Genomic DNA, 22354 nt, shown 5'->3' with positions numbered 1-22354 from the left:
CAAAGACGGAGGGCGAGGATCTTGAAGCTTGAGGAGACATAACGATAGGTTGGGGCGCATATATATACAATACCAAGAGGGAGGTACATGAGAGAGGTTGGAGCCGTCTGTAACTTTGCACCGACCAGTGGCCACAGGCCGACGTCATATCGCGTGCGACGCGACGCACTCCTATCCGATCGTCCTCGTCGCTGGCAATCCAACGTAACAGAGCACTTAAATAACTGTTTGTATCCAAGATGTACAATGTTTGAACACTACTCGTCTTGGGAAAATAGTTTGTTGACAACGAGCAGAAACAAGAGAAATATAACTGGATAGAGAAAAGGGGATATGGGATTATGGAATATTGTTTGTCAATTAATGTCAGGAGCCCAGAGCTATTCAACGAGCGAAATAAGGAAATCATAGGAATACCCGAGAACAAATACGTCATAGCTGCTGAATTCTACGCCGACTGGGAAGGCAAAGCGAGCGCAAAGATAATCAGGAAGACGGAGAGGAGGTTGTGGAGCGGACGACGAATGCAGTCCGAGGCCAGTCGAAAACGTACTGGGCCCAGACCGGAATAGCATTACAATGTCGACCATATACGTCGTCGCGGCTGAGAGCAAGTGTCAAGTCTGGACGTCGCAGATAGCGACCTGACACACGCTTCTATATACCACTCGGACGGACGCGGGCGTTGCGCGAGCTACACAACAGATGAGAACAGTGGCCGATACCAGATGAACCGGAGACGTACGCAAACCGTTGATATCATGAAGCCGAAGACGTAGTCATGCGTTTACTTGACATCGTCGCATTCACAGCCCTTGTTCTTGCCGTTGTCAGCCCAGGATGTACCGCAAATGTCGCAGCGGACGCGGCTGCCCGCACCGACACCGATAGCCTTGCCGTTCTTGACGTTCTCCTCAGCCTCGCTGCGATGAATGGAGACGAGGTGACGCGTCAAGTCGTGCTTGCGACTGAAGGAACGACCACACGTCTTGTGGTGACAGGTGTACGGCTTAGCGCGGTTGGGGTCGTGGGTCTGGATGTGGGTCTTCAGGTTGAAAGCGCGAGCGAAAGCTAAAGGGTCGTTTATGAGCAAAGGCGCAACATAGAAAGGGAAATGCCGACTGACCTCGAGGGCAGGTGGGACACTGGTATTTGCGCTTGGGGTCCTTCGAGTTCATATCCTTGCTCATGCTCTCCTGCTTCACGAGCCGCTGACTAGCGACGACGGGCGAGGGGGTGGAGTGGGACGGGAGCTGAGCAGAGACATTGGCGGGGGACACGGTAGCCTGGACGACGACAGACGACGGGTACTTGACACCCATGGAATGAGGGTAATAGTCCGAGGCGGAGCTGGCGGGAGCGCGCATACCCGTTTGTGGCTCGTAGTCCGAGAAACTCCCACGATGATAAGAGGGAGGGGAGTACGCGGCCTGGTTCAGCGAGACACTTGAGTTGGGTGAGATGGGAGAGGAGCCGTATGCGCGCTCGTCCCTGAGGCCGAAGGCCTGAAGCTTCATGTCGAGGTCGCCGGAGAGGGCGCTGACTTCGGACTGGTTGTAAACGGAATCGTAGGTCGAGCCGTACGCGGGGTCGTAGGAGGACTCTGCGTAGTTGGTGTCGTAACCCGAGGCGGACTCGGAGTGGATAGTGGAAGGGCCGCCGCGGGGAGTGCCTGTGCGGATGCGGCGGAAGAGGTCCGAGTTGTCGGTGGGGACGAGGGATAGCTCGGCGTCAATGTTCCAGGTAGCAAGGGAGGTGTCGAGATCGTTGTCGAAGGCCTCGACGGTATGGATGTGGGGGTTGTAGCCGTCAGTGGCGACGAAGGGCTGGAAGTCAAAGTCGAGGGGCTGCTGGCGAAGGGACTGCTTGGGCTGGGGAGGGGCGAAGTCGGGGGCGGCGTTGTCAAAGAGCTGGGAGTAGTCGTACGCAGCGGACTGCGGAGGCGCAATGGGGTGGTAGAAGTACTCTGACATGGCTCGCTTTTAGCTGCGGGAGGGGGTCTGAATATATGACTCTGCGCGGATGCGGCGAGGACGAGTAGGGTGACTGTAAGAGGGCAAGGATGAGGGGGGCTGTTGTGAAGCCAGACGGTTACTAAAAGCCAATTGCTGCGGAGAACCATGAGTTTCGCACTCTCGGCATCACACGGCATGCGTATGCCGAGCCTCCCACGCCCCTTTCGGAATGGCGGTGCCCTGAGCGGCGCTCGGTGCCTGTCGCCGGGCAACCACAGCACCTGCCCGGAATGGCTGCCATGGCGGTGCCCTCCGCTGATGGCGCATCGCGTCGCGGGCAGGCTCTGCATTGCCCCCGCTGTTCGCGAGGCGAGTTGCCCGGGGGCATTGCAGGGCAGGGCGCGGCGCGGCGCGGCGTGGCGTGGCTCACAGCGTCGTCCGTCCACGCCGTCGTCCACGCCGTCGCCCATGCCTCGTCCGTCGCCGCCGCCATTCCGAGACCTCGGGCGCCCATACGTGTCCCATAATAAACACCCCCGCACCGTCGTCAGCCCAGATCCCGTCTAAAGTAAGCTCTCTCCAACGCTCTCCAAGGGGCGCATGTCTGCCGCGCACACGCGTATCCCATTCTCGTTCCTCATACATCACCGTGGGCGCCCCATCGTCGAGTCAGCGAGACATGCCCCCTCAGCATGTTGGCCCTGGCATTAACTCAATCTGCCCCAAGCATTGCGCTCATATGTTTCCATCTCCATCGGCAAAAGCAGACTAGTGCAGCTCCTAGCCTCTTGTTCTCCCGCTGGCTTCTCGCCTGGCAACGCGCGCACACCACCCATGAGTCACCTCGACCGTCCCAGTACTCTGTCCGTGACAGATCGGACCATGCTGGGAGCTAAGCCCTACCAGGTGACGTTGTGCGCTGCCGTTGCATCGGTTTCGAGTTTGATTACGACCTCGCCGCTGACTCCGCACGAGTCTCTCGCCTGGCCATTGCCAAACGATCACCACCAATTTCCAAATCCCACGGTGCCAAATACGACATGTCGAGGCCCCCTCGGGCTGGCCAGCGTGCCGCGATGTCCATGTCAGACACCATGGACAACCCTGTCCCAGTACGCCTGCCCGCGTCAGGGCCCCTGCAGAATGCCGCCGCCGCTGCGCAGAAAGGCTTTGTGGCGTTTACTGCGCAGCCTGTGGACGCTGTCGGCCCCGGACCAACTGCGGTAGAATCAGCAGCTGCGTCGCCAGTGCTACACGTGTCGCCATCAAACATCCCACAGCTCTCTAGTCACCAAGTGGCCCGCAGCCGCGTCGCTCCGTCATACACAACCTTTGCCGGTCGCGCCATCTCGAATATCTCGCCAGCCTCTGCATTCAGTCAGTGCCCCTCGACGGGCCCTGCTGGCCGCTCGATGCGCACAGCATCTACCAGCATCTGATGCACATTACCGCCCCAGCGCCAAAATCCATATACTCACTATCAACTCCTCGCTTCGCGGGTAAGCAGGCCTCTCCAACATCAAAGCTAGAGGAGCATGTGCGGCCGTTGGGCCAAGCCGTGCAGCGGTGCTCCGCAGTGACTCAATCCCCCGGGACCGAGCGTTTCTCTCGTTCACACGGCGGAAGCGAGGGCCGCAGCAACGGCTTCCTGCTGCGAGAATGTCTCAACTTCGTAGGTCCTTGTGTACCGACTGCGGGATTGGCCTGGCCGAGACGTCCTGGGCATCCCACAGCGCCCTGCAGCCCAGTCTTCGTGTAACTGCGCAGGGTGCCAGTATCCCATCCGCAGCCGCGCAGTCCTTCGCGGAGTATATATCGTTCGCGCGGCCATGCTGCTCCCCTTCTCGGACACGTCGCCTGCAGACGGCATTGTCGGTGGGTCTACGTGTCTTACTTTAATCGTCTTTAGTCAGCAAGGCGCTGCTCCAGGCAACGACGCGTCCTCTGGGTGCAACCTGGGCCAGGGTCTTTTGTTCTTCTGAATAGATAACTAGCCCGCCACGAGGGTCGAACGTCGAACGTCAAACTCTCGTGGGTCTATCATCGCTCTAAAAAAAACATCCTGTTCGGTTCAGCCACGTACACAGTACATTAATAGGATTTTTTCCTAAATCATCATTGCAACCCAAACAACATGACCCGTCGGGAAGCCGTGCAGTGCCGCCTCGATTTGAGAGCCCAGCCCCAAGGCAAGGCAGGTCCGAGGTAGAAGAGAAGTGTGGGGCGCCTGCATCGATGTTGCGTGCCGCATACTCGTTTTCACAGCCCTCCTTGCCGTTTCGTTCATCCGAGCTGCCCGTGTCCGGAAGTGCCTTCAGCCGAACCTCCCGTCCAAATGGGTCTGTCTCGCCAGCGTTCAAAGATGCAGTGCCCGTGGATGAGCCGTGAACAAGTTCAAGGTCTGCGGCGCCCCAAAAGCCTGTCCGCTTTCGCCACAGCGAGGCAGCTGATTATATCGGGCAGCGGCCTTCAGGGGCTCCCCTCGTGCACGCAAGATGACGCAGCGCGCCGAGGGCCCACCCCGGCTTCTCGTCCGCTCGCGACCGCGCCGACAACACGTTCACGGGCTGTCTTCACTCGGGTTAACGCGAAGAATGGATAGGGGGAGCATTTGGGGAACGTACCTGCCGGTAAACTCTAAGCCACGCCGTTTCCCGACATGCAGTTGCTGCCTGGAGGTGGCGACCCCGTCCGTTCCAATGCGTTCCATACCATGCTGAATTTGAAGAATGGAACGGTTCGTTCGTTTCATTTACCAGACCTGCGTGTCCTCTTCACAGGCAGCACGCAAGCCTGCTGGCCGGTCGCCAATAAATATTACGGGCGAGGAGTGACTCCACGGCGCACTATTTACACATTCTCAGCGCCTTCGCGACGGCTCGTCGACCATCTTTGATATGCTGTTCGAGGGTCCTGCACCGTGGGGAACTGTTCGAGGGTCGGCGTTGCGCCACTACGAACGTCGGCCGCGGGACAAGACGTATGCGGTGGTAGTAAACGGGCCGCCTTAGCGTGAGTCGCGGATGGATCTTGGCTGAGTTAGGCGTGCGTTAGCGTGAGGCAGGGGCAGTGCTTATCGACGCTGTAGACATGCCGCATTGCAGGCTTCTTTTTCCTGGGATGTCTGCTATTGGAGGGAAGTCAGTGATGGGGACATATTCCTCTCGTAGTGTATGTTTAATCTAATTTCTAGCTTTCTGAGACTCGTTGGTGCTCATCGCTCTATGGATCTCTGAAAAACTGCCTAGTTCATGTGGATCATGGTCTCACTTTCGTTTCATATTCAGTGACCATCACGTCATTTGTTATGGCTATATTTCTGTTGCCGCAATATCGGTAACTGCAGGCAGGCAAGATAGTTCATGCAAGCTCGTCATCATAACAATACTGATGAAATGCTCGTAAAAGACAGGGGACGTAACTGGTACAGAATTTGCCTGATACAAGTACAGAGAGTTGTCTAGTTCTGGGACCTCACGCATCACTCTCTACCTAATCCAAGAATGACGATCACGTACAAATTGGCGGCGAGGACGATGACAAATACGACAGACGCTACTGTCGTAAGCAGCCATCCGTTGCTGAAATCGATGCAGTCATCCTCGTCGTGAGACACGCCGGCGGTTTCGAACTGCACCTCCTCTGCCTTCTCCTCTGGAGCAACAGCATCGACCTGCTGGATCTGTGGAGCCAGATTGACGTCAGCGCTCAGGAACAAGGCACAGCTTGCGTTATAGAGTTTGCGCACCTCACCCACCGACAATCTCTCGTCCAGCGTGAGCTCCACGTCGCGAGGCGCGGTCGCCACCGCGGACGAGACGTCCGAGTGGGGAAGCCCTGCCTCCCCGCGCCGGCGCGGCTTCTTGACGCGCATGACAGATTTCGAGGACGTCAGCCAGATGAGCGGGAAGGCGACGAACGGCAGGACGATAGACAGCGCGACCTGTGATGCCACCAACAGCATGTTGATGCCGGGCCGCCCGACGGCGATGGCGACGACCATGGAGGGCACGAGGCCTATGAGGCGCGTAATGAGACGCCGAAGGAATGGCTGTTCGGATGGGTGTGAGCGCGCTGCATTGCGTCAATGTCGGAGTGCGCTCACTGAGATCCTCCATTCGATGAAGCCCTCGGAGACCACTTGGCCGGCAAGCGTCGCCGTGATGCTAGACGACTGTCCCGAGCTGAGAAGTGCCAGCGCAAAGATGATACCAGCGGCTTGAGAGACGTCTCAGCCTGAATTCTCTTTGCACGGATGAGAATGGACGCACCATGGCCGACGCGCTGTACTATCAGGTCGTAAGCATCGAACAGCCCTGCAGGGACCATAGATCCTGTGCCGCCCGCGAAGAATACGGCGGCGGCTACCACGAGTATCCTATGCGAGTCATGGAAATATTAGCCCCGACATTGTCCCGTCATGAATTTAAGCAGGGCACTGACGCTGCATTGATAGGGACGGCAACACCCAGCAAACTGGCGACTATGTCGACGATACCGTGTTTCAGGTGTGCTCGAATGAAGTCGACACCATTGTTTTCCCTGTCATATTTCATCCGGTAGTCCCGCGAAAGAGCCTTGCGCTCTGCGCGCGAGACTTCGAACAGGGAAGCGAACCATTTCTTGAATCGCGCTCTTACGTCCGGATTGGACATCTCCGGTGATAATGCTGGAGGAGGCAGTGAAGGGGCGGCAATCCCCACTCTATCTTGCGTTGCCATGAAGGAACCCAAGAACAGTGCATGAGGCATAACTGTTGCGCCTAGGATGCCCACAGCTGTCGTGTACATGAGATCATCATCAACGTTTAGTGTGTCTCCAGTCGTACCTGTATATAATGCATCAGTGTGCGTATCGAAGAGCTCTGCCGACGGTACGAAGCCAAGGAACGCTTGAGGCCAGTTGGGATGAACCTTGACTAGCAATAAGACGAAACAGGCGAAGACCGCAAGGACCTGGAAGACAAGTGAGCCACAACATACGTAGTGTTTAGAGTTCCTTACTAGTAACATGATCGTGGCTTCGAACACCTTGGCTGGCTTGCCGTATCGTGACGGTCCTCCCACAACGAGGAAAATCAAGACGTCTCCCGCGGTAACAAGCACGCCGGCCCATAGCGGGAGCGTAGGGAACAGCATGCAGAGACCAATGGCAGATCCCAACAATTCGGCCAAGTCAGTGCAAACGATAGCAATCTCACAGAGGATATACAGCGGATAGAGCGCTGCATATCGGATTAGCCTTCGGTGCTTGGGACGGTCGTGAAGGAGCAGGCGGCAGTGTGTGGCTAAATCGACGCCCGTTACGCATCCCAGTTTGCAGGCCAGGGACTGGGAAATTTTCAGACGTCCGTTGGAAAGACATGCCAACGGCGAACAAACCTGCAAGATAATGGCCCCAAGTCCCGCCAAGAGGACAACGAAGAGTAAAGGTCTGTACCCAAACTCAGATCCGGCCTGGAGATCAACGCTCCAGTTACCCCTGGCCAATACATTTGGGTTAGTGCTTCCCTCGACATAACCATGGGACAGGAACATTACGGATCGAAGTACGCCACGGAACAGACGATACCGACCCCCACCTACGTAAACATTGGACTCAGAACAGTCTACAAAAAGTACAGGCTGAAGAACGTACATGGTGTTTGACATGGCGAAACACTGCACGTGCGCTACGGACGACCGGAGACTCATATTTTTTGTTTTCGGTGCCCTGGTCTGGGACCTGCACGCCCTCCGCAGACGTTTGCTCTGCGAGCGGGGGCATGATGTGTGGGTAGTGGGGTTAGGGAGTCGGGGGCCATCTGCGACTGCGAGCATGTTGGCAGGGTACTTGTCGGTACCAGGAGAGCGGGTGGAAACAAAACTACGGTATCGTCTCTATGTCGACCCAGAGCGTCGTTCCCACTTCGCTCGGCCAAATGGCAGCTCAAGGCGGACCGAACTGGCAGTCGCAGCCAAACCCTGCGGAAAATGACAGGCGCCCAATTGAGTGCACCCGTGGGAACTCGCTCATATCCATCCACGCTGTCGGACCTCTCCCGAGAGCGTCCATTACCCCCGACGCCGACCTCAACACTCGGTTTGGCAGTCGCATTCAGCGCAGGGCAGGCTTTTGCGACGACATGGATCTCAATGACCTCCACCCGCCTGACGACTATAGCCACAGGTTCTTCATATGGCACGAATGGATACAGGTCAGGTGTACCTAATTACCCCTTGCTCGGTTTGTTCACACTTTTGACCCAGGCCAACGGGCCTTTGACCAATGAGAATGTCTTTGACTATTTTGCGTCTAGCATGTTCTACGACAAGCAGAGTAACAACCAAGTCCTGCGCATGCAGACCATGCACACTGGCCAGCCATTGCTTAACGAGGCAGAAGAACTCAGGTGAGACGTCACTGCGAGCCTTCAACCGTAAACTGCGACTAAGACGCTTATGCACTCGCCTACCATTCTCCTGCAGACGTTTCACAGGCATAGAGTTCGCCGTTATACACGCTCAGCCCCCATCTCTGTTCATCATCCACAAGCGAGAACGATTATCGCCAGACGAAGGTACGGTGCGTTTGATAGACGCATAAGCGTTACCTTCTAGATTGATGATCTGTGCGACCAAGTTCGCCCGCTCGTGGCGTATTTCATCATGAACAACCGGATATACCAGAGCCCGGACGTATATACCCTCGTCTCTAATCGTCTCGTGCGTATCGCATCTCGCTCCCGGACCCGCCTGTCCTAATTTGTCTATACTTTCAGCTCACTTCGTTGAATTCCCTTCAAACGTCTCTGGACACTCTCCGACAACACCGACCGGCGTACACGCCTCGCACGGGATTCATCTGGCCAATCAAGGAGCCCACGACGACTGACTCGAGCAGGAAACGCGGATTGGACGCAGGGGACGACACTCAGGCGTCACAAGCCCTCAGCGATACCTCATCTAAACCGGCCAATCACCAGACTCCTGTGCAAGGCGGGAAGCGTAAACAGAACAACATGCTGATGTTGAATGCGATGCGGACCACTGCTCTGCACGCCAACAAAGCGTTCACTCTTCCGACAGCCGTCTCAGACGGTGCTGTCCCTGAGACCCCCGCATCAGCCACTGCCGGACGTTCCTCTGCCACGCCTGCACCGTCGCAGCATGATGGCACCCCCAAACCGTCCCAGGACACATCATCCGTGAAAGGATCCGCCGGAGGTATCAAGAAAAAGAAGAAAGAGAAACGTAAGTATCATTATCTGATAATGTGCCTAGTCAACGATAATCTCTCATGGTGCAGGCGGGTCTATCGTGGTCACCTAGCCTCGCTGCCAGGCATCCGTGGCAGTATTTCCAGATATCTAGCGCGAATTCCCAGTGCAGCTGTGCGGCATCTCGACGGCATGTGGCATGACGGCGAGGTCCCCACACCCTCTCCCACGCTTCTGCTACCTCGCGTACGGCATCGTATTACTATTGTCGGCAAAACACTCGTGGTAAGACATTCAAATATCGTCTTCTGCGTACCGGAAAATCCTTGTGGGCCAGTAATGCCAGTATTTCTGGCGCTGATATGTAGCTTCGATGCCTACATATCGTCTCCTTGTGGACATTCGAACGCTTGAGATGCAGCAGAGTACAAGTTCAGTGTAGTTGAATGTCTCTCTAGTGATGCGAATAGAACTTGTGAGCCCAACTATCGTGCGCCAACGCCCGTTAGCTTTCCCGTGAGCCAACCGAGTGGTGTTTGCAGGCCTGCACCACGCGACCCGACACCACCAGAACCAAGGGACAGCGGGTTTGAAGATGCAAATGACTCCTTTCTTGCTTTTGCTGCATTTTGTACTGTGGGGATAGGAGGATCTGTATCGTGTGTAGTACAACCTTCACGAGTATAGACGCACCGGCATTGTCGATTTCTTCTACATTCGTCTCCAAAACGAGCCCGCCTTGAATGATCTCTGATAATATGTGGTGCACCTTTACTTCATGTGTGAGGTAGAACACGCTCGAATGCACGGAACTCGCGCACCTCGTCGAAGTGGAAGACAAGATCAAGCTCACACACGTTCTCGAAGGCACGGTCGAGCGACTCGACGAGAACCTGTGTATACCGTCAGCGACGGGTAGCACACGTACGCAATATGGTGCGCACCTGAATCAGATCCAAGATTCCTAGTTCGCTTTCCGCCGAGTCCACGAGAAACACGAAGTACAGAGTCGCATAGTTTCGGTACACGACCCGTAGCTTCTCGCCGTCCTCCGTGCTCTGACTGAGGAAGCTCTCGAGCTCGGGTGCGTCCAGGAAGTTGCACAAGCTCGCCTGGCGCACGGAGATAAGGCCGAAGATCTTGCCCACGAGTGTCCGCGCAGACTGCTGCAGCGGCGTGTAGAATTTGGTGAGGCGGGGCACGCCCGAGGTGTTAACTACGCGGCGAGAAGCAAAACGATGAGCGACTATCGAGAGACAGAGGCGAAGGAGCCGGACAGATGAGTACTGCGTGGATCATCTTCGTGTTATCGTGGGCTGCCTCTGCATGTGAAGCCTTGAAGGCTCAAGAGGATTGGGGAAAGAGACGACCCCAGAGCGAAACCGCCGAGGCTTGGCACCGATGGCCTTGTGGCGTTAGACGCCAATTCACCGATCTAGAGTTACTGCTTCAGAAATCACGCAAAGGATCAGATGGTCACGGATGGTGTGCTTGGATGTTACGTGGAGTGACATTGAAAATCAAAGTACGGCATACAAATCGCATGCAAGTGCAGAATAAAAGGCACATAGCTCCTACCTGACCAGCTCTCACTGGCATTAGCTAGCCTGCGAGGACGATAGGTATAAGCGGGCGATACTCGTCCCGCACTTTGAGCGTATATGTTCAGCTCATCACCGCAAACACTTCTAAGCGTATGAGAACGAGGGTAGTATAGACCATGAGTACAACATATGTAATCGGAAAGCAGATATATCTATCGACAGTAGCAACGAAGGGAGATTGAAAGCCACTAAAGTCAAACGCCGATACGATGTACAACTTTTTTCTGTGGCAAGCCATCAGCTTCAGTATCGACATCGTGGATGAGATGAGACTTACATGTCCTGAGAATCTAAGGAGCTCCCGCTTTTCCATGACGTATAATGTACGCTCAAGGGCATGCAAAGAAAATCCTTTGTTGGTTGTAAACTCCTTGACGAGGGCTTGATAGCTTGTACTCCAGCCCATGGGTAACCGATCTATGATCTCCTTCTCGAGGGTCTGCATCTCTTCGTTGAGCTCACCTCGCGAGAGCCCATCTGCAGAGCCAGCAGCGACGGCATTCATAGTTGAAAATTTGAACAGGCGAATAGCCTCTTCGACGTGGTGGTTCTGCACTACCGGGGACAGGGTAAGCTTGGCAAGAGATTCAGAGATGCGGATGATGGCTTCGAGTTGACTGCAAAGGTATTCAATACACGAGATCACAATGGCAAAGGAATGGCCTACCGAATCGTGATTGGGATCGAACTTCTCTCGTCATTGTCTCGCTCGACTTGTTGTACCTGCTTGCGCAGAGACACGAAATGGCTGCTCAGCATCTCCTGGGCCTCAGCGGACAGCCGCGGAGCACATTTACTGCGACCACCAATTTAGTTTTCATTACTCGGTCCGGGTCGAAGGGCTCACGCTTTGCAGTAGGAGATATAGCGCTTCATCTTGTCGATGTCGATCTCGCCCACGGCGTCGCCATTCTCATCGGCACTCTGGTTCGGTCGGTTCATATGAATATTCATCACGTGCTTCGCGATCATCTAGAACGCATTGGTGTTAGTACCAGCTATTTGAACATGAGAGGAAACATACCCGGTCGCGCTGTTCATTGTGTTCATCTTTTACAATGAAGATCATGTCGAACCGAGATAGGATCGTAGTCTGGAAATCAATGTTCTCGCCCGGACTTCGCCCCTCGTCGTAGCGACCCCAGACCGGATTCGCCGCCGCAAGAACACTCGTGCGCGAGTTGAGAACCGTTGTGATACCGGCCTTCGCGATCGAGATGGTTTGCTGCTCCATGGCCTCGTGGATTGCGACACGGTCCTCGTCTCTCATCTTGTCGAACTCATCGATGCAAACGACACCGGTGTCGGCAAGAACCATAGCACCACCCTCAAGGTAGAACTCACGCTGTAAAATGGCCATCAGCCAAGTACATAAAACTGGAAAAGGAAAGGCGTACCGAGACAGAGTCGCGCTGAACCGAGGCTGTCAGACCCGCTGCACTAGAACCCTTGCCTGAAGTGTAAACCGCTATAGGCGCGACCTGTCAGAATATTAGGCCTGTGTCGTTCATTCTGCGTAGTCACACCATTTCATACCTTCTCCACGAACTTCAAAAGCTGTGACTTGGCAGTACCTGGATCACCGAGAAGGAGAACATTGATATCACCTCGTAGCCGCATACCGTCCGGCAGCACCTTCTTCGATCCACCGAACAGCAAGCAAGTGATTGCCTTCTTTATGTCTTTATCCTCGGGTGTGAATTACGACAGAAACCCAGATATTATTAGAACGCACCCAGACTGCCAAAGATACTTGGTGCGACGCTCTTCGCAAAACGTTCATAGAAGCCCTCGCTTCGCGCCATCTCGCCGAACTCTTCCTCCTCCTCTGGCGTGAACTGCACACCGAATGGATTGAGGGCACCTGTCCCGCCCGCAGATGGTGTAGACACCTCAAGGTGGACGAGACGAAGGTATGGTGTTCGAAGGGCTGCTGCACTAGCACCTTTCTGAAGACGATAGGACGGTCAGTATCATATCCGATATGAAGAAGCGTAAGCACTCACATTCTTTGACGACTGAAAAGTCGAATAAATGCCAGTGGCAATAACTCGTGAACCGGGGACAACCTGTCCCGTCAGATATCGGTCGGCGGACAAAATCATGTGCCTTGGTAGCTCTCCGACGGGCACCATGTCCGGTGCCTCTTGGAGCTTCAACGTTTGGTGGTCTGTGAATGCGGACTTGGAGTGAATGATAAGATATGGGTCCATGGGGCAGTCTTTCCTCTGTCCTTCTTGCTCCGGTGCGTCACAAATACGGGGTAAGCCCCTATCCGATCCCCCGCCGAGACCTCCCAGGCCCCCAGGCGGGTTGATTATTCTCGTTGAGCGACATGCACGACACTGAAGATGAAGCTTCGTGGCTCTGGATGAGAGAACAGAGGCGGCGATCACGATACCAGGGATGCGGACAAGCTTGTTCATGGTATTCGCAGACAGATCGCGAAATTGTTGAAGGTTCATGCCAGACTTGATGAGAATTTGAATGTTAGGGATGGATTGGGTTGCGGCTTCGGCAGCGTTATCCGATCCGCCAGCCAATGGGAATAGGATCATGCGTGCTGCCTTGGTCGCAGCAGTCTCGAACTATTGACCAATGTCAAAGAAGCCGAATAGAAGGTCTTTAGTGCACGCACTAATGGAAGAATCTCCGCTGGTCTCTCCTGGATAGCATGCGCAAGCTCGTCATTGAATAGGCCAACATGTCGCAAATCAACTTCTAGCTGGTGTTGCTTCAACAACAGATTCGCGCGCAGGTTGTCTCTGATACACGAATCAGCACGTTTAAATCAAAGTAGAAAAGCTGTTCACACACCTGTAGATGAATTCGCTACCGACACGATACTGAAGCAAAAACTCGAGAAAGAGCCTCTCGGTCTCCGAAGGCTTTTCAGGTGCGACAGGGTCAGGTGCATCGTGCACGGCAATGGAATAGATCCTGTCTGCGTCAAAGCCCGACATTGACGCTGAGTGAAAAAGATGGTCGGGCAGGTAGCTGTACTTGAACGGAGCGAGGGGCAGACGTGGGGACCAAGAGAAACGCGTCGGCGCGTAGAGTATCTTTAGGGCAGACCGTTGCGCGTTCGTGGTCTGCAAGATGTTAATTCTCAATATACCGCCCTAGGTAACTCCCGTTTAGCTCAGCTGGTAGAGCGCGTCACTAGTAATGACGAGGTCAGTCGTTCGAGTCGGCTAATGGGAAAATTTTACTATTGTTGTTGGGTATGTGGCTGTGTCTTTTTTTACTTCTTTTTCTGCTGTTTCTCAATCAGCGGCTTGACCAAGTCATAGGCTTTTCTTATGTTTGGTGCAATGAGTCTTTCACATAGCTTCATAACTTATAAGTATAAGACGTCTACTCTTCACGTCATCTCCAGTGCAAATAAGCGCCCATTAGAACGCGTCAAGCGCGCTTCCTTGTAACAGCCTCTCGCTCTTCCTCCACGCTGCTGTCTGCAGTAACACCATCTTTACTCGACCTAGGTGTGTAGATATGTGCAGGATTAACTAGTATGCTAACACAACCTAATGCTAGTTACATACTTTCATCCTCGCGATTGATATTACCGTATTCGCTCTCTATATCAGTCATGGCGGCACAGATGGACACAGATGATCTTCCAGTTGTACTCCCTTCAACGACAACTAGCGGTCTCTCATTGGCATTGTGAGCACCTATCTAAGTTCTCTATCTGTCTCATTAGGTCCCAATCCATTAGACATCCCTTGCCCATCTTGAACATATCGGAGCACCTTACTCGTATGAAGCTCCAGACGAGGTCCAACTCACCCTTTGGTACGTAGCAAGGACTGTGCTGGAGGATCAAAGTCATTGATGTGCAATTGCGCGACTTACGCAGTTGTCGGAGCGCTTCTTGGTACTCAAACTGGCCGTGAAGTCGAGATTGTCAACAGCTTCGAACTCGCGATGGAGAGCGATGGAGAGACCATTGATTCAGGCTTTTTGGTCTCGCGGAAAGAACAATGTGGATCCACCTTCTATAAGTAAAGTATGCTAAACTGATGAGTCCGACATAGACAAGCAAGTCTTCCCATCCCTCGAGTTCATTGGGTGGTACACCGTTGCATCTCATCCCACCGCACAACATATTGTGCTTCATGAACAAGTGTGTATATTATTCCACACGCGGCTGTATTTCTGATGCGAGCCCCTGCTTAGTTCACAGCGTACAGCTCGACGCCACTGCTACTTATGCTGCAGCCATCGTCAGTCTTCATCTCGGATGCTCAGTCCTTGCCCTTCAAAGCGTATGAGCCAACAATCGAAATTCGAGATCGCAAGACTCGTTCAGTGTTTATTGAAGCACCCTACACTGTGGAGACTGGCGAAGCTGAACGAATTGCCGTGGACTGGACTGCTAAGGGAGGGTCTGGTGGAACAAGCTGTGAGTGACAGTGCGTCTTTTCGGCAATAAATAACCATGGGCTGAAAACAACTTAGTGGAATCTCACCTTCAGGCACAAAGAGCCGCCGTGAAGATGCTTCACGATCGTATCTTGCTTCTGGTGAAGTATGTCACGGATGTCATTGCAGGTATGCACCTGCGGCATAAATGCTTCCGCTGGAGGAGCTAAAAAGTCATGCAAGGATCTGCCCAAAAGGACCATGCAACTCTACGCTCACTATCGGCCCTCATTGCATCGCTCCCTGCGAGCGAGAACAGGGAATTCCGCAAGGAATTCGACACAGTACGTGAACGTTATCAACTTGCGATCCGTATCACTAACGTACATCCCGTTACAGGAATATGAGGATGTCCAACTCACAGCCTATCTATCGGCCCTCACCAAGTCGGCGAGCATTTTGAACGATGCGAGTACATCTATCACCCTATCTCATCATCTGCCTGACATGTCACCAATAGCTTGTCGATCGTCATGTCGTCCTCACTGCAAACAGGGAGGACCGCGGTGCTATGGGGTCCAGCCGACGGAGGGGGATGGGCCGTGCTGGCCACGGACCGATGGGCGGCATGGGCTTTATGGGCGGGCCGATGGGTATGATGAGCTCTCTTGCCGACTGGCGGTGAACCTAATACCCGCGTTGGCGTTGTCTCTTGACATCGCGCCTCGACCACAGCTCTGAGACCATAAACTCGTTTTTAAGGCGTTGACTCCATATTGCGCTGCTGCTGTGCCATTACCCACCACTCCTGTATTCTGCCTCCACGTCGACCAATCACTTCTGAAATTCACTCTGAATCAAATGTCTTGCTAACTGCAGGCCGGAATGGGCTTCGGCATCCAACTCACACGAGAAGCAATGCTGTGTTGTCACTTCAACCTCGCCGGGTCCCGGCTGCCCCGGTTAGGTGATCCAGATGACAGTCGAGATTCTGTGTACACAAGAGCAGGTGCATATATAAGGCTAGTTTCACTTGGTCTTTTTGGCACGCCACTTGGCCATCATGTCCGGAACCGCGTTTGACAAACCAGAGGTATTGAGTGTCGACTCGCTCCTCGAGGTCCTCAGCCTTCGGGGACTCTACATCCTTGGGTATGGATGGCTCCTGGGAATGTGTAAGTGTTGCATATGTCACAGACTGCCTCTTGCTGAAAGACGTCGTGTACAGCGATCTGGGTGACCTTCATAGGAGGTTTCATTGCATTCAAGGCTTTGCGTACGTGACCTGTCAAGCTCGCTGACGTCCTCTCATTCGGTGCGCAGCCCGCCAGCAATTTGGAGCACTCCAGCATCGCAGTTTCCCATGGTACTTCAATATCTCTATCCTGCTCTCAAGCGGTCTCCTGCTACTCTGGACGAGCGGACATCCCCACGTCATCTCGAGCTTCACGAACCCCAAGCTCGCGGACGTTGTGCAAGCGTACACGCTTGGGACCATCATGGTCTCTCAGCTCGTAAACCAAGCTGTCATAGGTCCGCTGACAAGCAAGTACGTGTAACGTGTCGTCTTTTCGGTGGCCGAAAGATGTATTGACAGATCTTGCGCCTAGGACGATGTTCCAACGCCACAAAATGGAGAAGAATGAGGGTAAGGCGTACAATGATGCCGGAGTACGTGTGACCAGATATGAGATAGAACTGAAATCTGAATCTCTCCTTCTACAGGTTTCTGCGGAGATGAAGGCTCTGAACTCGAAGTTCGCTCAGTTGCATGGCATCAGTTCGTTACTCAATCTATTTGCCAACATCGCTCTCCTTTTCCATGGCCTATGGATCGGTACCAAGGGTCTCGGCAAGCTATAAGCTTAGGCTTGATGAACAAACCCACATGCGCAAATTTCCTTTGCAAATGTAAAACATATGAGCACGAATACATATACGTGGCGTGACATGGAGCGCACTAAGATATACAACCCTAGTACAACGCTGATGAGCGTGAACAGGTATGTTACGCGCCGACACTGTCCATGTCTGGCAAGAAACCTTCCCGCAAACTCCTCTCCAACCTCCTGATCTCCTCAATGGACGTCGCTTTTGCAATGGCCTCCTTCACTCGCTGCGCCTCTTCCTTCGACATTAGCCGACCAGCTTTCCCTGGTGCCACCATGGGCTTCGGTTCGTCGATGGCCACAGGTGCCTTTGTGTGTGTTGAGACTGTTGTCGACAATGTCGTTGCAAGTTGCGTAGGCAGTCCGTCAGCGGTGAGGAACAGCGCCTTTGCCGCGTCTCGCTCCTATGAGGTACAGTGAGTTATGTTGCTCTTCGCACGGAGAGGGTTGGGGCCAAACCTTCTGTCGGATTCTCTGGAAATCCAAAACTCTTAGACTGGGGATACGCCAGGCAAGCCACCCGCGGTACCATTTCTTCTCTTGTACGGGGTTCCCCAACAGCGAGAGGTATAGGAGCCCTTTGACATCTTTGAGTGGTTCAAGGTCGCCAAGCTCAGCGAGGTTGTTGTTCGTGAGCACGAGAGTCGTCAGGTTTGGAACAGAGAGATGTAGAGAGGGAGAGATGGAGGCTATCCGGTTGTTGGCGAGGAGCAAGGTGCGTAGCCTGCGGAGCAAGGGAATGTTACCCAGAACGAGAATGGAGTTGTCGGTGAAGTCTATGCAGTCATGGGTGTCCTACATGGAGCCTTCAGCGCTGCCCGTTGATTAGAATACACATGAACCAGACGCACTTTGGTGATACCAAGATTTTCGATGGCAGATATGGTGTACCCTTCGGGCCGTTTCGTCAAATACGTGCAGTCGAGTAGAGGCGCGACGTACCTCGCAAATCGAGTTGCCGCTCCTTGACGGGGTTTAGCGTAGAGTCTACAGACTGAATAAGCTCCGGTGTGAGCTTAACCATCGTGCTGGGTTATGCTGTGACCGTCCGCGGCCAGGCGTATGCCTCCAGGTTGAGGTGATGGAATGGCGGACGAAACAGGCGTGTCCTTCAAGCGCCGCTACCGCACTCTCAAGCACGAACCACCTCCTGCCTGCTGCCTGACATTATGAAGACTCTACACCAGAGACTTAGCCTGTATGTCTCGTAAAGTATGCACCAACTGAATGTCCTGATATGGTTGTAGATACACCAATGGAAACGAAACATATACATTCGTTCCAGCCGAGCCTGTTGGTGCACGCTCGCTGACAATCTACAGGAACTCGGGTGATATCGTCCTCAATTGTGAGTTTCGCTCGTCTATCTCAAGCACAACATTTCATGTGTGTGCTAGCTCCAAATACCCCTCTTCCCGCGACGTCTGAACGCTCTGGGAAGACGATATATGGAATCCTCGGAATGGTCACACTGGTGATGTGTACGTCCCTGTCCCTCCGCAGTCGGGTCTACCTAAGCGGCGTATCTAGCGGAGTACATCATCATCATCACCGGCCGAGAATTACGTGGCCGCTTCATGGGACACAATGTCTACCGCGCCACGGACTACGACATTCTTCCGCTGAACCCAGACGTCTCCGTACAGACTCCCCCATCCGCAGTCGAATCGCACCTCCTGGCACTTGTTCGCTCGCATCTCTACGGAGGTTACTTTCTGTATAGCTACGGCTGGGACCTCACCCGCAGACTGCAAGCCCAATGGCAGACTCTCGACGATGACGCTGGGAAAGCGTTATGGGAAGTTGTGAGGATATTGACTCTATCGCAGCGCGTCAGAGACCTAACCTACTTTATAACTCAGGCGGATGATCGGTTCTTCTGGAACAAGTACGCCAGTTGGGGTCGCCGCATTATAAAGCCCAATCTGAATGGTCTTCTCGGCCTACAGGTTCCTTCAAACGCGTCTGATAGACGTAACATACTCTAGCGGGGACCAAAACGTGAGTACTGCAAGATATGGATATGTCTTGCCAGCTGCTTAATCATCGATACTCACAGCTCAGCCCGTACATTCTCCCGGTAATTTATGGCAGTGAGTAAGACTCAGATGTCCCACAAGTAAGAACTTACTGGCTACCACGTACAGCTTTCGACATACGCCCTGCAAGGGTCAACGGACATCATATCCGCTTGTGCCTCATGAGCCGCCGCTCGCGCTACCGTGCGGGCACACGCTACTTCCGACGCGGCATCGACCATGAAGGACACGTCGCCAATTTCGTCGAGACTGAGCAGATGGTGCTTGTGGATGAACCCAGCCAAGATAGCAGCGATGAAGTGAACGCGCAACTCAGCTTTGTGCAAATTCGAGGCAGTATCCCCCTCTTCTGGGCGGAGATCAACACCCTTCGGTATAAGCCGGATTTACAAATCATGAGTCTGCAGGATACGGTACGTAGCGTGACTCTCGTATCCTCACAGGGTACTAACAGCATATCACCAGTTAGACGCTGCGAAGAAGCACTTCGAAGAGCAGGTCTCAACGTACGGCGAGACGAGCCTTGTCAGCCTTGTTAACCACCAGGGCTATGAGAAGCCGGTGAAGGATGCTTACGAACAGACGATACGCGAGGTATCATGCGGCAATATTATTTTCCCCCAACAAGGCTAATCCCAATACAGCAGCTCAACCTTTCACAAGTGCGGTATCAGTACTTCGACTTCCATAGCGAGTGTAAGCACATGCGGTGGGACCGCATCAGCGTGCTCATCGAGCAATTGGAGGAAGACCTCAAACGACAGGGGTGAGTATGTCCAATAAAATCCTCCAGTTATGCTAATGGATGTCGTAGTTATTTCCACCTGGATTCGAGGAAGCCTGAACCTGTTCAGCTCCAGAAGGGCACCATCCGCACGAACTGTATGGACAACCTCGATCGCACGAATGTTGCTCAAGCCGCGCTCGCGAAGTGGACTCTGAACAGGCAGCTCAGAGAGCTCGGCATTCTGAACGAACACGAGGCGATTGATAGCTATGAGGAACTCATCAGGGACTTCCGTGAAAGTGGGTCCCGCAAACGTGCTCTAAATGTACAATGACCCCATTACTAATGGCGTCTACGCAGTGTGGTCCGACCATGCCAACGAGATCTCTATCGCGTACAGCGGTACTGGTGCCTTGAAGACAGACTTTACCCGCACCGGCAAGCGCACGAAGCTCGGGCTGTTGGAAGATGGCTACAAATCCATCATGCGCTATTTAAAGAACAACTTCTTTGACGGCGCGCGTCAGGTATGCACCTCTGCTGCCCTGCACGGACATCGTATGACTGACAAGCATTATATTGCAATTGATGTGTAGGACGCGTTCGACCTCATGACAGGCACCTGGACGCCCCGTCGAGGTTGGTCTCCGCAAACACTGGTTTCAGATCGCCGGCCGCTCGCAACACGCGCGGTAAGCACGCCATAACATTGCCGTTGCGACGGTATTTATCGAACCTCTGGACATTCGTTCCAGATGCCGTACGTGTTGTGGTTCTCGATCTTCATGATCTTCGCAGGCCTCACGCTACCCCGCACCTCTGGTACGTCTCTTGTGGGCAGTCAGAGCCATTGACCTGACAGCAGCCTCTACAGATTACTCTCTCTTTTACTACTTCCTGCTCTGGTTCATCCTTGTCGCCATCTCACTGGCCTTCATCGTTATCCACGGTATCGAATACGTCAACTGGCCCCGTCTTCTACCGCTCTCCGACATTGTGCATTATGACGGCCCTGGCTTCCGCTCTGGACGCCACGGGATTGGCTTCGGTATCCCGTCGCTGGATCCTGCTCGCGCGAACGAGAAAGCATTCCTGAACCACAAACGGGCTGGTAGTAAGCTGGGGCAGATTGAGATGGGAGAGAAACATAGGATTGACTGAGGCTCGTTGTCTCTGGTTTGTGGGCGCTCTTCCTCTCGTTGTGGATTGTGTTCGTGGGTACTCTAGATGCTGCAATGCTATTATTCTTGAATCAGTAGACGCGTCATGCACGTGATGCCATCACCCACGTGGCATTCTCCATCACCAACGCCCAACTTTCTCGCATTGTTTGCCCCAGTTTCCTTTGCTCACGCCAGAAATCTTTCGTTCCCCCACCAGAGACGATGAGCGGAAAGGGTGTCAAGCGTGCCTCTCCTGGTGCCGAGGAGGAGAAGAACCCTCTGGGCGATGTCGATATCACCGACGAGGATGCCGTCAAGCTTCAGGAGCTCCAGAAATGCTACCATCGCGTCGAGCTCGCCGTTGGTGCGTTCCTCCTGCGTTGTTCGCACTTCTCTAGAAAATAACTAAAAGGGGTGATCACGGCACAGAGCGTCAGGCGGCAGAAAAGATGCAGCCTGTGTACGAAAAGCGCCGCCCAGTCGTGAAAGCGATCCAAAAGTTCTGGCCTGTTGCACTCATGAACCACGAGATGTTCGCCATCCACTGCCAACACAACCTCGACCAGGTTGCGCTCGCGTACCTCGAGGATCTCTGGGTTGTGCGCAACCCGAAGGAGTTCCGGGCTTTCACCATTGAGTTCGTGAGTGGCCCGGTGGCACCGTGCCAGAACGTGAGCTGAAACGGGAGGGATATGTAGCATTTCAAGGAGAATCCGTTCTTCTCGAATACGGTGCTAAAGAAGGAGTACAAGTATGTGCAGTCCGAGGGTGCTAAGCAGGGCGAGCCCGACGAGAATGGCATCACGGACGCGATGTTCGAATTCTCTTGGGAGCGCGACGTTGAGCCCCAGGTCCGCTATTCGGTTGCTCAGGGGGCAAGGACTAGCTTTGACGCGCTTTGCAGGCATGCAAGATTGACTGGAAGGACGACGCGCACAACCTGACGAAACTTTACCCGCGTGTTGTCGATGATGCCGACGACGAGATGCCGTCAGACGGCGGCTCCTTCTTCAACTACTTTGGGTTCGCGGACGACCCGTTCGATGTGCGTTGCGGTGTCTGCCTATTTTTGCGTTGCCAACTCACGTTTTTGATCCCCGGGCGCGCAGCTCGGCGTGAATGTTGCACACGACGTGTACCCCGAGGCGATCGAGTACTTTTTGGGGGAGAAGAGTGGCGCAGAGGTGGATTCTGAGGATGAGGAGGACGAGGAGGACGATGACGAGGAGGATGCGGAGATCGACCTCGAGAAGCCTCGGGTGAAGAAGCGGAAGGTGTGAGTGTGGCAGGTCTCCGATGTACTTGCAGTGCGGCTATTCGAGTGCTTCGACGGTGCTGCATGTTTGAGTATAGGTCTCTGTTGTACTTGCTCCGACGGTGTTGCCTGTCTGAGTATTCTGCCTAGGCATAC

At 54.0% G+C, this 22354-nt stretch overlaps 9 protein-coding genes and 1 non-coding gene across 10 annotated transcripts; 5 read left to right on the top strand and 5 right to left on the bottom strand.

Moving 5' to 3' along the window:
• Positions 1–55: 55 nt before the first annotated feature.
• Positions 56–2055, bottom strand: PHACADRAFT_246999 (uncharacterized protein). Its single transcript, XM_007390211.1, has 3 exons — positions 1127–2055; positions 746–1071; positions 56–694 (listed from the first exon to the last, which is right to left on the bottom strand). Exons 1-2 carry the CDS (start codon positions 1971–1973, stop codon positions 788–790), a joined length of 1131 nt encoding a protein of 376 aa, XP_007390273.1. The 5' UTR covers positions 1974–2055; the 3' UTR covers positions 56–694; positions 746–787.
• A 940-nt stretch (positions 2056–2995) lies between these two features.
• Positions 2996–3394, top strand: PHACADRAFT_24066 (uncharacterized protein; the record flags this gene model as incomplete). Its single annotated transcript, XM_007389513.1, has 1 exon — positions 2996–3394. The coding sequence occupies one exon, from the start codon at positions 2996–2998 to the stop codon at positions 3392–3394; it is 399 nt and encodes a 132-aa protein (XP_007389575.1).
• A 1980-nt stretch (positions 3395–5374) lies between these two features.
• On the bottom strand, positions 5375–7908 carry PHACADRAFT_133651 (uncharacterized protein). The gene is made up of 11 exons (XM_007390210.1): positions 7593–7908; positions 7496–7536; positions 7337–7436; positions 6959–7285; positions 6784–6910; positions 6596–6732; positions 6399–6532; positions 6227–6333; positions 6061–6173; positions 5704–6006; positions 5375–5637 (listed from the first exon to the last, which is right to left on the bottom strand). The coding sequence occupies exons 1-11, from the start codon at positions 7719–7721 to the stop codon at positions 5437–5439; spliced, it is 1719 nt and encodes a 572-aa protein (XP_007390272.1). The 5' UTR covers positions 7722–7908; the 3' UTR covers positions 5375–5436.
• A 354-nt stretch (positions 7909–8262) lies between these two features.
• Positions 8263–10452, bottom strand: PHACADRAFT_246994 (uncharacterized protein; the record flags this gene model as incomplete). The annotated part of the gene is made up of 10 exons (XM_007390209.1): positions 8263–8343; positions 8420–8514; positions 8577–8659; positions 8716–9187; positions 9243–9605; positions 9654–9787; positions 9847–9922; positions 9975–10046; positions 10098–10369; positions 10431–10452. 6 exons carry the CDS (start codon positions 10450–10452, stop codon positions 9531–9533), a joined length of 651 nt encoding a protein of 216 aa, XP_007390271.1. The 3' UTR covers positions 8263–8343; positions 8420–8514; positions 8577–8659; positions 8716–9187; positions 9243–9530.
• Positions 10453–10812: 360 nt separating this feature from the next.
• On the bottom strand, positions 10813–13796 carry PHACADRAFT_133641 (uncharacterized protein). The gene is made up of 11 exons (XM_007390208.1): positions 13575–13796; positions 13396–13522; positions 12760–13345; positions 12493–12702; positions 12294–12439; positions 12155–12238; positions 11782–12102; positions 11605–11729; positions 11425–11553; positions 11035–11374; positions 10813–10981 (listed from the first exon to the last, which is right to left on the bottom strand). The coding sequence occupies exons 1-11, from the start codon at positions 13718–13720 to the stop codon at positions 10952–10954; spliced, it is 2244 nt and encodes a 747-aa protein (XP_007390270.1). The 5' UTR covers positions 13721–13796; the 3' UTR covers positions 10813–10951.
• A 92-nt stretch (positions 13797–13888) lies between these two features.
• On the top strand, positions 13889–13961 carry PHACADRAFT_t11. The gene has a single exon. It is a non-coding gene; the product is annotated as a tRNA-Thr (tRNA).
• Positions 13962–14222: 261 nt separating this feature from the next.
• Positions 14223–15973, top strand: PHACADRAFT_246991 (uncharacterized protein). Its single transcript, XM_007390207.1, has 10 exons — positions 14223–14242; positions 14295–14426; positions 14479–14555; positions 14620–14745; positions 14798–14886; positions 14940–15165; positions 15222–15314; positions 15369–15469; positions 15525–15593; positions 15646–15973. Exons 2-10 carry the CDS (start codon positions 14350–14352, stop codon positions 15808–15810), a joined length of 1023 nt encoding a protein of 340 aa, XP_007390269.1. The 5' UTR covers positions 14223–14242; positions 14295–14349; the 3' UTR covers positions 15811–15973.
• A 214-nt stretch (positions 15974–16187) lies between these two features.
• PHACADRAFT_246989 (uncharacterized protein) lies at positions 16188–18097 on the bottom strand. The gene is made up of 8 exons (XM_007390206.1): positions 17957–18097; positions 17866–17906; positions 17476–17809; positions 16851–17420; positions 16736–16796; positions 16449–16674; positions 16354–16401; positions 16188–16300 (listed from the first exon to the last, which is right to left on the bottom strand). The coding sequence occupies exons 1-4, from the start codon at positions 18036–18038 to the stop codon at positions 17134–17136; spliced, it is 744 nt and encodes a 247-aa protein (XP_007390268.1). The 5' UTR covers positions 18039–18097; the 3' UTR covers positions 16188–16300; positions 16354–16401; positions 16449–16674; positions 16736–16796; positions 16851–17133.
• Positions 18098–18192: 95 nt separating this feature from the next.
• Positions 18193–21054, top strand: PHACADRAFT_133631 (uncharacterized protein). Its single transcript, XM_007390205.1, has 15 exons — positions 18193–18212; positions 18262–18362; positions 18412–18495; positions 18545–18819; positions 18877–18900; positions 18962–19015; positions 19074–19107; positions 19162–19466; positions 19519–19647; positions 19698–19819; positions 19868–20079; positions 20141–20307; positions 20377–20472; positions 20536–20602; positions 20655–21054. The coding sequence occupies exons 3-15, from the start codon at positions 18477–18479 to the stop codon at positions 20939–20941; spliced, it is 1791 nt and encodes a 596-aa protein (XP_007390267.1). The 5' UTR covers positions 18193–18212; positions 18262–18362; positions 18412–18476; the 3' UTR covers positions 20942–21054.
• A 106-nt stretch (positions 21055–21160) lies between these two features.
• PHACADRAFT_246987 (uncharacterized protein) lies at positions 21161–22341 on the top strand. Its single transcript, XM_007390204.1, has 5 exons — positions 21161–21307; positions 21373–21584; positions 21642–21794; positions 21848–21988; positions 22053–22341. Exons 1-5 carry the CDS (start codon positions 21166–21168, stop codon positions 22221–22223), a joined length of 819 nt encoding a protein of 272 aa, XP_007390266.1. The 5' UTR covers positions 21161–21165; the 3' UTR covers positions 22224–22341.
• The last annotated feature ends 13 nt before the right edge of the window (positions 22342–22354 follow it).

This window comes from Phanerochaete carnosa, assembly GCF_000300595.1.
Source record: "Phanerochaete carnosa HHB-10118-sp unplaced genomic scaffold PHACAscaffold_1, whole genome shotgun sequence".
Classification (NCBI taxonomy): domain Eukaryota; kingdom Fungi; phylum Basidiomycota; class Agaricomycetes; order Polyporales; family Phanerochaetaceae; genus Phanerochaete; species Phanerochaete carnosa.
Note: the sequence above shows the minus strand (reverse complement) of the source record. Positions and strands in the feature narration are given on the sequence as shown.